The sequence below is a fragment of the Dufourea novaeangliae genome, unplaced genomic scaffold (genome assembly GCF_001272555.1).
Source record: "Dufourea novaeangliae isolate 0120121106 unplaced genomic scaffold, ASM127255v1 scaffold21, whole genome shotgun sequence".
In the NCBI taxonomy this organism is placed as follows: domain Eukaryota; kingdom Metazoa; phylum Arthropoda; class Insecta; order Hymenoptera; family Halictidae; genus Dufourea; species Dufourea novaeangliae.
This window is the reverse complement of record NW_015373910.1, coordinates 7,097,477-7,113,339: the sequence shown is the minus strand read 5'-3', so window position 1 is coordinate 7,113,339 and position 15,863 is coordinate 7,097,477. Positions and strand designations below refer to the sequence as shown.

The 15,863-nt window shown below is 42.9% G+C and overlaps 1 protein-coding gene across 3 annotated transcripts; it reads left to right on the top strand.

The window, feature by feature from the left end:
- Positions 1-258: 258 nt before the first annotated feature.
- Positions 259-15,854, top strand: LOC107194191 (TGF-beta-activated kinase 1 and MAP3K7-binding protein 3). Of its 3 annotated transcripts, XM_015583775.1 has the most exons (10): positions 549-602; positions 7,624-7,762; positions 9,524-10,028; positions 11,559-11,960; positions 12,497-12,712; positions 14,115-14,266; positions 14,332-14,425; positions 14,675-14,938; positions 15,592-15,648; positions 15,731-15,854. In XM_015583775.1, the coding sequence occupies exons 2-10, from the start codon at positions 7,655-7,657 to the stop codon at positions 15,754-15,756; spliced, it is 1,824 nt and encodes a 607-aa protein (XP_015439261.1). In that variant the 5' UTR covers positions 549-602; positions 7,624-7,654; the 3' UTR covers positions 15,757-15,854. The 3 variants fall into 3 exon arrangements, with proteins under 3 accessions (XP_015439262.1, XP_015439261.1, XP_015439260.1); XM_015583774.1 differs by lacking the exons at positions 15,592-15,648; positions 15,731-15,854 and having other exon boundaries at positions 14,675-15,352; XM_015583776.1 differs by lacking the exons at positions 7,624-7,762; positions 15,592-15,648; positions 15,731-15,854 and having other exon boundaries at positions 259-602; positions 9,529-10,028; positions 14,675-15,351.
- Positions 15,855-15,863: the final 9 nt, after the last annotated feature.

Genomic DNA, 15,863 nt, shown 5'->3' with positions numbered 1-15,863 from the left:
TCTGACGATAATGAAAAAGAACATGTCTTTACACCGTAGACGTCGGTGTCCATTCGTGCAAGTTTTAAAATAGCACGCGTTTCCCCTTCCTCGTGACTGCGCAACTATTACGACGCGTCTTTCCCATTCATAAATAGGGAAGCAGTTGTCCGGTGCGGGCGGCCATTTTGACTATGTGGATCAACAAAACCTCTTTTATTTCGATCGCCGGAAACCCACGTCTCCCAGCGGGGTACTTCGAACGCGAACCCCCAATAAATTACAACGATATACCTGCGTAACGGTTTCGAACCGCTTTTTCGTGGAACCGTGGGTTTACCTTCGACACTTCTAGTTGTTCCGTTGACCACCGTCGTGCCAGTACGCAGTGCACAGCTGATCAGTGGCCCCAACGGACGGTCGCCGCTCGTGTCCGTGCTTTGAAATCCCCGAAAAACGACTGAAAAGTTACTGTTACCCGCGTCGACCGTACAGTGACAGTTGAAATTTGAATCCCTATCACGTGGAGAAACGTTGCGCCGTCCGTAAAGTGTCTCTGTTCAGTGGCCGAAGTGTGCGTTACCGTTCCCCGTTCGTTGGACGTTTCCAATGGTTGCCGTCCGGTGAGTACAAGGCGCACGATTTTAAACCGGGTCCTTACCCGTTCGAGATGCAATTACCCCGGTGCATCGACTCCATCTTTAAAAATTCTTCGATCGTTCTATTTTCCATGACATTCCGCATTTAAAAAAAGACACCGAACGAGGAAACTAGAGGCGGAGGGTGGGGGGAAGGAAATTGAACTTAAATACTTAATTTTGACTTTTAAGTTCGAACCACACGCGACACGAAAATACATAATCGCGACCGAACGCACCGGAAGTGCCACAACAATGCGTTCGTCGAATGTTTTCTGAACACTTTCGATGGGCTAAAGTAGCCTCTGTGAAACGTGGTGATAGGATCCTCTAACACTTTTCTGTCTGGAAGTCTTTTAGCAGGCTTCTGGATTTTGGTACTTATTTACGAGGAGTCTAGTGCTCTTTAAATGAGAGTTCAAGGTGAAAGTGTTACACCCTGGTATTCGAGCTGACTTCTCATTTTTCTAACCTTGTTGAACCTCGTAGACCTTGAGTAAATTTATTCAACTTATGATTTTGGTGTGAATTTAATTTCAGATAAAAAGTTGTGTCGGTTACATTGTAAGTGGGTGACATAGCAATCGGAATGTTAATAATCAAAGGATTGTTTTGACTTCCGGTCAACGTTACGGTATTAGTAGTGTATGAACCTCTAAGAAGCCGGACTGATCAAATTCGTAAAGTAAAGAATGTCAATCATATTATACATTGCTTTTCAAGTCCATTTTTTTACGTGTAGTCGATCAGTTTAGCCAAGAAGCTCATACCTCATATTCGTGTATATTCTACTACGTACAAATCCTTATCAATAACCTAATCAATAGCCTCGTTTGTTGACTGTCGTAATGCTTCGTCAGACGAAGTCGGTATATTTATCGTGCTGTGTGTATTTATGCGAATATTATCATCGAAGTTCACTATAGGTTGAAAGCTCTTTATCTGCCGTCGGAATGGCGTAGGAATGCGGTTGTTCTTTCGAGGGAAGCAGTCGCGAAACACTTTGGAAACTTACGAACGATTGTAATTCTATTTTCTCGAGCGTGTCATAGGCATAAGAGGAACCAGGGTCAATCGATGTTACGAATTCCAAACTTCGTCCGACGATTTTAGCCACACTGACGTGCCACTCGATTTAAAAACTACGTAAGCCGATTTCATAGAACAAAAGTGACCATAAACGATATACCGGGTATTCTGTGAAAACAGTGTTTTTGAAAGAAGTGGTTAAATTGTAATACACTCAGGAACAGTTCTATCAACTACGGTGGAATTGTTATAATGCTCATCCAGTTAAATATACTGTTTTAACACTGTATTGATAGGATATTTTTTACAAACTTTTTTCGGGTCACCGTGTATAGATTTCTTCTTCAAATATCTAACCATGGAAGAAGTATTATAATTTCTCAAAAGTTTAGATTCTTTCTAAGGTACATTAAATAGCAACAGGACATTAAAAAATAAAGGTTATATTCTATGTGACACTATATTTTCCAACTAGATTCTGTACTTTCTGAATAACATTCATACAGTCAATTTCGCAGAATGTATAAGACCTCTTCCTTATCATTGAAAAAAACTGATAGTTTCTGACAGTGTTACTGGTACAGGTTATGTAATCGTACATAAACAGCTGCTCCGTCGGGATCGTTTCTAATTAGACAGAATCGATCGAAAGCGGTCACCGGATGGTTCCGAATACATAAATGGGTTGAAAAATGGAAAATTTTTTGGCACACGCGGAAACGAGACTAAGCGCCGGGGCTATATTTGTGATCGGCGTGAAAGCGAGCTGCTTAGAGAGTCAATAACGAGCTTTACGGGGGCCCCACGTGAATTATAGCAATCATAAAGAACCGGGCGTTTGAAAGCGCACGGCGGTTAAGCCGCGTTCGCAACGTTTGCCCTCGTCCTCATGGCAGGCACAGGGTGGTTAGATATCTGCGGTGTTGGCGTAAACGTTGTTTTCAATGGACCACGGGAAATCGAATGGAACGTTGATTTCAACGTCTGACACCTAGCCCAAACCTAACGCAGGAAGAATAATATGTGTCAAGCAGTGTTCTACTCAATTGTATTTAAATGGTAATTAAAAAAGGGAATAGTTTCTTACTTATTTGTTTCTGTTTTTACTAATATCGTATCGATATGCATTAATATCGATACCTTTTGTCTGATATAGTGTATGTATTGATACTAAAAAAATCGATACATATCGATATTTTTGTATGTATCTGGCATCGCTGATGCAGAGGAACAGTCTCGGTTCACGGTGATTGGTGTTCGTGGTGTTTGCGTAGCGGTCGCGATATGCTGACGTTTTTCTACGAGAGAAAAAAGTGTAACATTATTTTCAGGGTGGTGTTTATTTTCGCCCCGAGCCGTAACTTATTGGGCTCTGCTTAACGTTACCGATGCGGTCCCCTCGTCAATTATTATTCTTGGTTCCTTATTTTTGTCCGTCGCCTAAACCCAACGGGTATATTTTTTTCCGTTATGGCGCGGTCGGCCATGTTTATTCCCGCGCAATTTTCACGTAGTGAACCAACCTCTTTCTCGTTCGTGTAACTCGACCAGCAAATAATTGTTTGACCAAGAATCAGATACTCGTGAACAATTGCACCTGTACACGTTCACAATCACTGTAATTATCGTCGATTGTTTATCGTTTTCCTCAATGACATTCACGTGAGTTATACTTGTGATCGATACACGACGTATCGGATATTTATGGGTTAACAATCGATACTTGAATACCAAAGCATCATTTAAATATTGATTACAAAATATCGATATTTGAATTGAAAAGTATTGCTAGTCGAAATATCAATAACAAAATATCGATATTTTAATTGAAACGTATCGCTAGTCGAAATATCGATATTAATGTACAGAGTTAGTGTAGCAGTATTGCCAACAGATGTTTCCTCTGGTCTCGTTTGAAAGTTTTTCCTAACCTCTTAATACATTGACTGCTGTGACAGTCATCAGTGACCGGTGCAATTATACGCAATTGTAAATATAATTAGTTAGATAGCAAGAATACATATATATTTCGGTACCAGTGTAACCGAAGTGAACATAGACTGATTTAAAAAGACTTAATTCGCGACACACGTGGAATATGATCCGGTTTAGGCTGTTGTGTGGACGTTATGATAGAATTAGATTGTGAAATTCTCAAGTGGCGAATACAACCGACAGAGCAGGACACGCGTTCGGGACGGTGAAAAAGAACCTCGCGCGGTGAAAAATTCTTCCAAATGCGTGAAAACACTCGTGGAATTCGCTTTTCCACCACGTCGCGAAAGGAGCAGACGAAAACAGCACACCACGGTGTGTGTGTGTGTGTGTCTCGTGGGTTATTTCATGACACAAATATCTTGCCGGCACGCTGGAATTCCGGTTTTCCTTTTTCGCCGGCTCCCGACGAACGACACTCTCGTTCCTCTCTTAAAATCCACCGTCTGTCACCAATAGAAACGTCCTGTGTGTCTCTGTTGGTGCAATTGGATCCTTCTTTCCTCCCTAGTCAGTCAGAAGCTTCCACTGGAGCATTTCTACATGACAGTAACGTTATTATTACTGTGACTTTATCGTTATTACGTTTTATTTATACCCCGTGGACGTATACATTTGTTAGTATTCAGGAGTGGCCTAATTTGAAAATTATTGGTTACTGTGCTTTCTGTATTGTAGAAGTAAGAAGAAAATTTGGGCACCTGCAAAATTCCGATTTTTTTTAAACTTCGCAGGTTTGTTGTGGGCCTCGATGAAAGCATGGAACGATTTTTTGTTTTTGCTGATATTTATTTCTTTGGGGTGAAACCACCCCTTAAAGGTTACAGGTGCGTATCCACTTGTTGCGTATCCCTATATCGTATCTCTGTTGTGGATACGCACCTTAATCTATGCTGTCTTATTTCCCTGTGTATCTTGAAAACTATAGTAGATATAAAAAAACTGTTACAATGAAAATTTAATAGCTCCTTATTGTCTATAAAAGTGTCTATTGAAATAGTTAAAAATTTGCTTATTTATTTATTTGAAAAACAAATTTTTGACAATTCTATTGCACACTCTTTTCGAGCATAAGAATCCATTAAATTGTTATTCTAACCGTTTTTTGGTATCTACTATAGTTTTCAAGATATAGAGGAAAATAGGAAAAGACACATTAACCTTTAAGAGGTGAGAGGAGTGTCCTGTTTCGATATTTTCTTTTTCCCCACTCCCAAGTCGCAGTAAACCGTATTAGATTCGGACAGGGTCAGTACGAATTCGATCCGCTGTCGCGCGTTTCCGCGTCCAAACACACCCGCCCACGCGCGTTTATTTTGCAGTTTCGTCATTTGCGTGTCGAAGAACCGCCGGTTGTTGGCAAACTTTGCAGCAACGGTGCAAAAAATGCCCATCCAATCGAAATATATATCGATCGTTCGTGCGTTTTCGAATAATTCCAAAGCGATCGAAATACAGTAAACTCACGATAACTGCCTGCTGGATAAATCACGCTAGGAATGACCCCTGGTCACATACGCGCGCACTCCACTTTCTGTCGTTTTCTGTAGCCAATAATTTGATGGAGTTATTCTTTATTCTATTATTAATAATATTATAATAATTAATTTCGTTATTCTACATTCGTTAATCCAAATAAAATGTACCTCCACCTTCGGATCGACGCTTCATAGATTTTCATGGATCCTCCGACAGAATCGGGTGACTCGAACGGGGCCGCGATGGATCTCGATTTCTATCGGGTGAGGGGAAGGGAGGGGGATGTGTACGCGAGTGTGCACCTGCGTCGAGGAAGACGCATGCGTGCGCGCGTGGGAGCGTGGCACGCGCAGTGCCGGCTAATTATGTGGCACTCCTACGTTCCACACGCGGCACAGGTGTCCACCGTTCCTTCGGCCGTTGCCAATTCCGCGACGTACCGGGTGTTTCGGAGTTATCGACCTTTCGAGATTCAACCGAGCTTCGAAAGTACACCATTGGCGAATTTTAGATGAACAGGTGCATTTATTACGATTTATGTAACTGAAAAAAATTTTTTTCGTTACAATCGAAAAATTTATGTAACTTGAAACGAACAAACATCAGCCTTTAAATAAAAATTAACAATTATTTTACAATATTTAAAGTCACGCGGGGCTATGGAGGGTTAATGATCAATTTTGATATGTACCCAGAGGTCGATTTTTGAGAAATAAAATTCAAGAACAATACGGGGATTCGTGGGAATAGTTTTTGATTTCGACACGCTCGAGGAAACTTTTTATTTTTAGGTTGAGACAGGTGATCGACGGACGTGCCGTGAGCCACGACGGTATTTGAAATTCGTGGTAGTTTGTGTACATATCGCTTATTTGTTGTAACAATGATATAATTCAAAATTTGCAGTTTTTAAGTTATTAGTATTGAAAAACGCTTGTTGTATGTACTTTTTATCGGGTGAATTCTGTCAAAAAAATCAAATAAATTCATTTAGAATACACTTTCCTTGGACACTGGGTATATAACCGGTATGTACTTATAACTATAGGACAAGTTCGTACGATCTTCGCATCCCTTGAGAAATGGGTCAAACGGTCGTGTCCGTTTAAGTGAAGCTCGAAGCGTCGTGGAAACTGGAAAAGCTTTTGCCTTTTCTGCCCATAAGAAATGTCAAAAATCAATACAGCAATTATTTTATAACACAGTTTTTGGACTCTCTGGTTAGAAAAATAGCTACCATCACAAAGATCTCTTGTAACCACTCAATGATCCATCGATCTCGAGGCAAGATCTAATGAAGGAAAATGGCCACTGATAACCACTTAGTAGCAAAATTTACCACATTCTCGAGCCAGAGAGATGTGGTTGTCCTTCGCTATTTATTACAAGATCGTAAACTCGTGGCTAGATCGCGTAGTATTTCGATGGATCGTCCAACACGTCGGACGATTTGCCCCGCGGCCAGGTTCCACGGTCCTCTCCCTTTCATTTTCACCGCGACTTTGTCACTATTAGTCGCCCCCCCCCCCTCCTACCTCGCCTTGTCCGTGGTTTGAATAATTTGAAACAGTCTCGCGCACCGACACCAACACAACGCACGATACGTCGTCTTTGGAGGGCATCCAAATCGTTTATCCGGGAAACCACGAAAATTCCGACGGTCTTCTCCTGCCTAGCTAACGTTTTTGGGGGCTGTTTGAGATATGGGAAAGCGTTTGTTGCGCGGTGGCGACTTCGGAAGATTGAATTAGGAATCCGAAGAATCGAAATGGGAATGGAAGATATTCTGTTGTGGAATTGGAGGACATTGAATTGGTATTCTTCGGGGGGTTGAGATATTAGAATTTTCTGAGGCGTTACTGTCTATATTTGGTGGACAAGATGTAATGAACTCGTGAAATTTCGTTGGATGAAGCGGTCTTGAGAGCCGGATGACCGTCTGCATGGAAATTGGAGACGTAGATAGCTCGTTCAAGATTGTTGAAAGTATCTCGAGCGAAAGATAGCTTCCTTGGATTCGTTGGAACGATTAGTTCTTGAATTTATTGTTCAGGTTCGGTACGAATCCTTTTTTGATCTTAGACCAATAGATAGGAGATCAGTAGGGACCAGTGGGGGCAATAAGGGACAATAGGGATTAGTCGTGATCAATAGGGGTATTATTGAGCAGTAGGGGCAATAGGGACCAGTAGTAGCAATGAGGATTACGTGGAGCAATAGGAGCCAAATATGTATACCAATAGGGTCTATTGGAGCAATAGAGTAATAGGGGTCAGTGGACCAATAAAGACAGTAAACTTTAATAGTTGTCTTCGAGGTTAGATGGCGAGACGAATTTCACGAGGTCTCTAGGACTTGTCCGTCGAGTACTTATACACACGTTCCACACGCCGTTTCCTGTTGCCGTCCGATGAACAGAGATTGATGATCGTGGCCACGGCCAATCTGTCTGTCGGCGAGTCACAACGAACTTGTGTGTAACGAGAGAACCTGGCGCCCGCAGGTAGGCCTTGCCAGGAGGATGGGGGCCCACGATGGGGGAGTGCCATTGCTCTAACATCGCTATCATGCAGCTGTTCCATGAGCTGAAGCAGCAGTTCCCCGCGCTCCCTGATCACGTCGTCTCCCAGTGCATCGCCCAGGTACACAGGTGCTCTTTGCCCGCGTCATTGGCTGTTCCCGGGGGATTCTCGATCCAGTATTCGACCGATCATCCCTTAACCCCTTGCCCTATGATTTTCTCGATGTCCACAGTCTCCAGAATTATTTTATCATCAATAATTCCGCAGACACAAATGGAATTCGTGTACTTATCGCAATTGCACATTTACTCGAAAAGTTAATGATTAATATTACCAAACTGGTATTTCACTTTGACCGAGGGAAAACGAATAATATTTCTATTTGTTTAATATATTTTGATATCGTCACCACGAGTACGACTCGATGTTATAAGGCAAGGGGTTAACCGCATAACTGATTGCTGATGAGTAACTGGTGTTTGAAACCTTATCAGATTGCTGGAGTTTCCAAACATCGTCAGACTGTTTGAAAACGACTTTCTGTTGGAACGTTTCGCCGTGACCTGACTTAGCCTGAACTGTTTAAACTCGTTCGTCAGATGTTTAGACTAAACACGTTTGAAACAATCTGTTCGCAAATCCAGTATTAATCATAACCCCCGCGTTTGCGAATTAACAGCACACTTCTCCTACTTCCTGCCCCTTGCACGAGCGTGGAACCTGTGTGCGTGTGTGTGTGCACGTCATTTGTGCTGGACGTTGGTCTTTTTTTTTTATACTTCTTTTAATAATAAGCAACGGGCTATTTGTCTGTGCACGAGCGTGGAACCTGTGTGCGTGTGTGTGTGCACGTCATTTGTGCTGGACGTTGGTCTTTTCTTTTATACTTCTTTTAATAATAAGCAACGGGCTATTTGTCTTAACCCTCGGATGGCGGACTTGTCCGACGAAGTAACAGACGGTGGTTCCTGGGTCCTGTTGGACACCGTTTGATCTGTTTTCAGATATTTTTTAACAATGCGCTGGTACACTTATAGAATACTAATATAATACACTTGAGTTGGTTCCTATAAACAGACGAGATACGTGAAGGTCATGGATTAAAATCGACTCCGTTACCGCCATCCGAGGATTAATCAGTAAAAAATTGATCCCACTAAATATTGTCATTTAATCACCTGACCACGGACCTCAGTACACCCAAACACATCTAACACAATACTGAGAAACGGAAAAACCAAAAATTTTGTAATTAAGACGATCTCCGTACAAACCAGGAAAATTTCAAAAGAAAATTCTCGGTTCACTGAGGTTCCTTTTATTAGCCTCAACACGGTTCCAAAGTTGCCAGGAGTAGCGCCTCCGAACCATAAACTTGGCGAAATTTTTTAGCGATCTAGGAATTTTATCTCGTCTAGACAGGCCATATGCGCTCTGCGCGTGTAGTATATACACTAAATACATACATAACAACTTAATACAACTATATACATAATAACATAAATATATAAGTTTATACACATGTATACGTGTTTACGTCGCCGTGGATTAATACCAAAAAGCGCCACAGGTGTGCACACGGTCCGTCTACACAAGATTAGACCACCAGAGATATAAATCTGTTCATCCGCCATTTTGGATCCAGTGGATGCATAAGTCTACACAAGGTCTAGGTTAAGGTCTTTCATTGCTTTCTCCAGACAACCCAAACTGGCGGATGAACATACTCGTCTCTCTAGTGCTCTAACGAGACAAGACCCCTAGATCTCTAGAAAATTTCGCCAAGTTCGTGGTTCAGAGTAGCTAACCCTGGCAACTGTGGTTCCAGAGCTTCCGGAATCGGTAAAACACGCTGACCCCGGGTACGTCTATGCGTTCCAGAACAGTCACGACCGGGAGACATGCGCGAGAAGTCTACGCGCCACACAAAATTCACGACCGTCCCCGGGTGCGTTCCCTCCAGCCGCAGTCTGCGGCATTCTTCAGCAGCAACCGACGCAACCCCGTCAGCCAATCACCGTTCAGCAACCGCAGCGTTGCTGGCCGATGAGCCAGGTTCAACGGACCAGCACTAGCAGCGCCAACAACGCACGACCACACAGGCCTGCATCGCTGGACATCGGGAACACGACGCGTCGCTGCCCGCTCAGCTGTACACGCGCTGCGATCTCCTCATCCTGCGCGTCGCCGATCGCTGGTAATCCAGCGACACCCTCCTCGGCACCTGCCGCGTGCACCACTAGAGGATTCTTCGAGGATTGCACGGGGCCAACTATAGACGCAAACTGCAACAACATTAACAATAATCACGTACAGAACGCGGGAAACGAGCCAGCCGGATTCGAGCTGAACGTGAACGTCGCCTGTAGTCCTGCTGGCAATCGCGGTACGCATCAGAGACTACGGATTTTCGATTCCGATTCGATTCTTCGGAAAATCGATTTGGATTCGATTTTTCGGAAGATCGATTCCGATTCGATTCGATTCTTCGGATGATCGATTCTTCGGATGATCGATTCTTCGGAAGATCGATTCTTCGGAAGATCGATTTCGATTCGATTCTTCGGAAGATCGATTTGGATTCGATTCTTCGGAAGATCGATTCCGATTCCATACTTCGGAAGATCGATTTGGATTCGATTCTTCGGAAGATCGATTCCGATTCCATACTTCGGAAGATCGATTCAAGTGATAGGTAGCCGTTTCCCTACGCCACTTTTTCCCCTATTACAAGTCGAGTTTACAAGTCAGTGTTTAATGGACGCGCACGTGGATAGATAGCTATTCGTCTACAGATACGTTTCATTATGACACTTCCTTGAACCGACTACTCGCAAGTTGCACTGTACTGTTGTTGATAAATTGGATACATGTAGCCTCCAGTCGGTTGCGCAACACGTGAGGAATTACGTCGTTCAGGAGCATCCCGTTTGTATGCAAACGGGAATAAAACAGGTTCCTTTCACGCGCAGCGTCGTATCTTCCGCTCATTCCGATTACATTAACGCTCTGTGACCTTGCGGCCACGGAAGATCCTGCAGATTAATCGATCTTCGAGAGAATCGCCAGTTTATTTCAGTCGAAGCTGTCGACTTTATCTTAGTCGTCTTCTTCGTTGGTAACGTGATTTCAAACACTCGTAGGATTTATCAAAAATCGTAATCGTTAGCCACAGTGAAATTCGTTTACACGAGAAAAAATTGAATTCGATCGCGTGTCTCACTCTTGTCCGCCTTTTCTACTGCAAAATTTGTATTGGACGTGTGTCTGACTCTGGTCCAGTTTTTCTACTGAAAATAATGAATTCGAACGTGTTCGACTACCGCACACTTTTTCTACTAATTGTAAGTAGTTTCTGTCAATTATTCTTACAACCTACGGCCATAAGTAGAAACTTCCAGTGATGTACAGACGCAGTAGTGTAGGTAGATAATTTCTCAGAGGAACCAGCTCTTTTGCTGTGCAATGATTTTCGATAGATCTTTTCTCGGGGGACTGGAATGTAGAAATGTAATGTTCCCTAGTACACGTAAATCCAGCGACTAGCCATATACACCAAGGTCCAGACTTAGATTAGTGATTCGATCTTCACCCTAGATTAGGCTAATCGATTCACCTCAGGTTAATCGACTCACATATACAGTAATGGACAAAAAAGTTACCATTTCTTCAATTTGTTTTATTTTCATTATTTTTCACCGTCAACTTAAAACTTTAGTATTTTTATTATTTATTTATTTAAAACTTTCGTATTCTTATTTTAAATCCGACCCCACTTTACCAAGTACAACCATAAAACCCAGCTTACCATTCGAGGGTGTAGGATGTCAAAAGATAATAAAAATAAAAAATAAATCAGAAAAGTGGTAACTTTTTTGTCCGCTACTTTTTCTAATCACCAAAAAAATCCATACAGACTTTCGAACGGTGCCCACGATCGGCGGTGCCTGTAAACGAAGCGATCTGATTGTCGAACCGCGTTTACACTACGCGGACCCCTTGCTCACCGTGGAGAACACCACAGTGGTGCCGCAGATCATCGATCATAACACGCGGAGCTACACCTCGGTCAGTCTGACGTTGAGGCCGCCCTCCTCGGAACCCCAGCCCCCGATCGATATCAGATCGCAGGGCTCCAGTCTGATCTATTCGACGTCCTCCCTGGACCCGCGTGGCTTTCAGAGCCGTCTGCAGATCAGCATCGGCGCGGGTGCCGTTGGCAGCGTGGCGGCCGCTAGGATCAGACCGCCAATGGGCCCGATCAGGCCCAGCAGCTTGATACCACCACCGGTGCAAACCGGTTCTCAGAGGCCACCAGGTACGTCTTACACCGTCAACGTACAATTTTCATTGACCCTTTCATTCAGATATGTTTGTTATTTTTATTAACTTTATGCACACTGTGAATCTGCGGTGGGTAGTGACACTAAAATGGAAATGGGGTACGTAACCCCATAAAAGTGGACCGCAAAAATACATTGGATGAAATGTCTACTCCTATACCTCGTCTGTGCTTTATGTAACCGATTATAAAGAAGAAATATTTTTTGTATTTTTTTTTTCCATACAGTAAATCATCGATGAGTGTTCGGTCGGATCGAAGGCAGTGGTGGGGATGACGTGTGAATACTATGTGCCGAGAAGCATTGGAACATTCATTGACGATTTACTGTACAGGGTGTCCCTCGGAACTGAGATAGCGTTAAAATGGTAGAGAATGGAAAAAAATTTTGTTAGAAAAAATTAACGGGTTTCGAGTGATGTATCGCGTGGTGTGTGTGACTTTTTTGTTAAACATCTGTTTTCATGATATTTCATGGATAACTCTAACCAAGAGGTACATATTTCTTCCAGGTCTTCCAGCAGGACCACCCAGCCAGTTGCCACGGCCGACGACGACAATGAGCGCGCCAACCACACCGTCGGCACCGTCGACAACGAACATCGTACCTCTCATCAGCCTTCCAACGACACCGTCAGGACCGACGACGACGACCTCGCCGCCCTCCAGCCCCGTTGGCGAACGGATACAGGCCAATTCCGAGCAGAATCGTTCGCCGTTCAATCAAGGTATCCCTCCTTCCATCCTCTTCCTATTGCTACCTAAGCTCAAAAGTACGGCGTTCGAAAATAGTCCGCTGGCTATTTTTATATAAAATGCTATATTGTATTCTCTCGGTTCGATACATCGAGACCTGTGAGGCTTTGTTTCCACGGTGAGAGCCAGCTGTATTATACAGGGTGTAACAAAAATGTTGCAGGTCCCTGAAATGGAACACTCGTCAGGCGATTTGAAACAATGTTTTCCTTAACGAAAACGTTATCCGAGGCTTTGTTAACGAGATATTAACGAAAAACCCCGACCAATCAGAGCGCGTGTCTACCGGCCGAGTTGCCGCGGTAACGTTGGGGATCTGCAACAGTTTTGTTACACCCTGTATATACAGAGGAACACACACACGTATATAGTTACCTGTCGAAAGAGAACCGACCAGTCTGTTCCCGTCGCATACGTATCCACACGCCCACGCGCGTAACACTGAGAACGATATTTACGCATTCCTGACCCCACGCCACCGTCTATACATAGCCAGGCTGTCGGACGGTTACTCTACGCGCGCGGACCACCTGATCCGTTTCTCTCCTTTTCGCCAAAGCGGCGCGGGGCGTCCTCCTCTTTACCGCGTGCGTGCTGCTTGGTGGCACCACGCGAGGTGTTCCCCTGAACGTCGTTTGCGATTCGTGTCTGACGAGTTGCTTGCAACCGTGAATCGATGTATTAAGTGGTATACGTTGAATAGATTGCATTTAGATTTTGGTACCGTGAACCATTAAGGTTACCGACACTTACGGTAGACTGCCTGATATTGTACATCTGTGTCCCGTGTAGGTCATTTGTTATGGTGTCCTTACAGTACCAAACCTCTTTTTGTCACATGAACGACTGAGGAGGGGGGTGATACTTTATGCCCACAACTGGATCCCTAAATAGAAATAATAAAACTTATTATATCTGAGAGAAACCTATATTATTGTGCTTTGAACATGCAGCTTATAAGTATTAGGCCACCCACTCTGTATGAAGAAAATATGTTTCATAAGTATATATATATTGTAGGCGATTTTTATTATTATATAGTATAAGCATTGTGCATCGAGATTTAATATTCTCTAAACACTATTTATTTCAGATTTTAAAATAAAATATTCTATTGTAATTATTGGAAAGTTAGTTGACATAAATAATTTTTATAAGACTAGAGAACTTGGTTCGAAATGGGACTTCAGGCAATTCTGTAATATGGTGGGCATAAAGTAGCCCCTTTTTAGTATTGTGTCAACCAACCTAACCTTGTATACCACGTCACTATCGGGGGTCTTTCTGTACGTTGTTTGATACTACTTGTATAAATATACATATAAGTATTAGGTTGTACAATATTCATCACGATTTTCTCTTTATTCGTTACAGTGGCGGAGCACCAAAGGAAATTGGTAGCCGAGCAATTAGTCCGTAAAGAGAGGCTCGCCCGGGAGCTGAGGGCCGAGAAAGGACGACTCGAAGCGATGAAGAAAGAGCTGCAATCTCTTTCGAGACCGTTCGATTCCTCGATGCCGCCGCAAGTATGTATACACATCGTCGCCAGACTTCCATAGTTTCAGTAAACCGTAACGTTAACATTTTCCAGGAGCTGAAGAGAAAATTGAGGAGCGAAATCTATCAGCTGCAGGTGGAATGCGACAGATTAGCGGATGAAGTGGATCAATGGTCAGATCCAAGAGGTACTTTTACTTCCTATACATTAGAGAAAGAAGAACCTGCTGATTGGATGTTGAATGATAATTCCGATTCTAGTGTCTTCTTTCTCCTAAGAACTGTTTTACAGAGAAATCTATTTGAAACGATAGATATCAAATAACGAATCTCTCATGTAAAAGGGTTTTAATGGTTTGTTTCACAACATTCAATATGGCTGCTGTGTGTAGTCATTACCCTAGAGCAACGGTTCTATCGGTCTGTTAAATCCCTAGTACCTCTGGGAGAAACTAACGAAGAATTCTATCAAGATATTTATACCGGTCAGCCGTTGCCATCGACGTCCACCGGTTCGAATCCACCACCATTACCAAGTCAGCCGCCCGCCTGGCAACCGGACGTGACCGGGAATAACGTTGACAGAGAAGACCGGGACGGTCCCTCTTGGGTCTGTAGAATGTGTACGTTCAATAATCATCCGTTGATGAACAAATGTGAACAGTGCGACATGCCCAGGCTGTTGGATCATGGAAACGCAGGTACGACTTCCAGAAAATTGATCGGGCAACTGGCCGCCTCGTTAATACGCTTGGACATCGATCCATCGCCTCCGCCGCCGCCCGAATAGCGAAAGTGTGCCTTAACAGCATGTGTCTTTTCTTTGACATTGGTACAATTTTTAACGATCGACTGACGTCTACGCGTTGATACTGTGATGAACTGTGAAACCAAAGGTGGTAATTGAACACTATGACATACCCGTTGAGAAAAAGGCAGTTTATGTATTGACAACCGCAGAAGATACTGCGCGTATTAATAAAAGAGGATAGTGATATACTTAAAACGTAACGCATGACCGTGTGTTATTTTTCAAGTAACTTAGATCTATCTCCTATGCTTTGCGAGATGTATGGGAACTCGTGCGTTAAGGCCGATTAAAATGCTCTTTATTAATTGTCTCAGACTCCACCTACCGGAGGGTAAGGAATTAACTTGCTGTAGATTTAAGGAGAGTGTAAACGCATGCATATTTTTGTTGTATTTGAATTGATTCTAATACCGTCTTATTTACTGTGCTACGTCGTTCTTTGTTGCGAACGGTGGTAAGTGATGGAATTTTAAACATATAAAAAGATGTATTAATTGTACAATCGTAAAACTGAATATCGTACTTACAATCTTCAATTTACAGGCGAGACCCAAGATATTCACATACGAGTTACACATCATCACAATTTTTCACCAAGCCGTGAGTATACTGTTTGTAAAACTACAATGAAAAACATTTTACAGGTGTATGTAACATAATGCGAGTTTTATTTCTTTTCCAGGAACAGTACATAGTTGGGTGGTATGATGTAAACTGCATTAGAAATTTGAGAAACTGTATATAAAATTATTATTTAAATTGAATAAAAAAAAATTGTTGTAGGAAATCAACAGATCGCCAGAGGAGGGCACAAA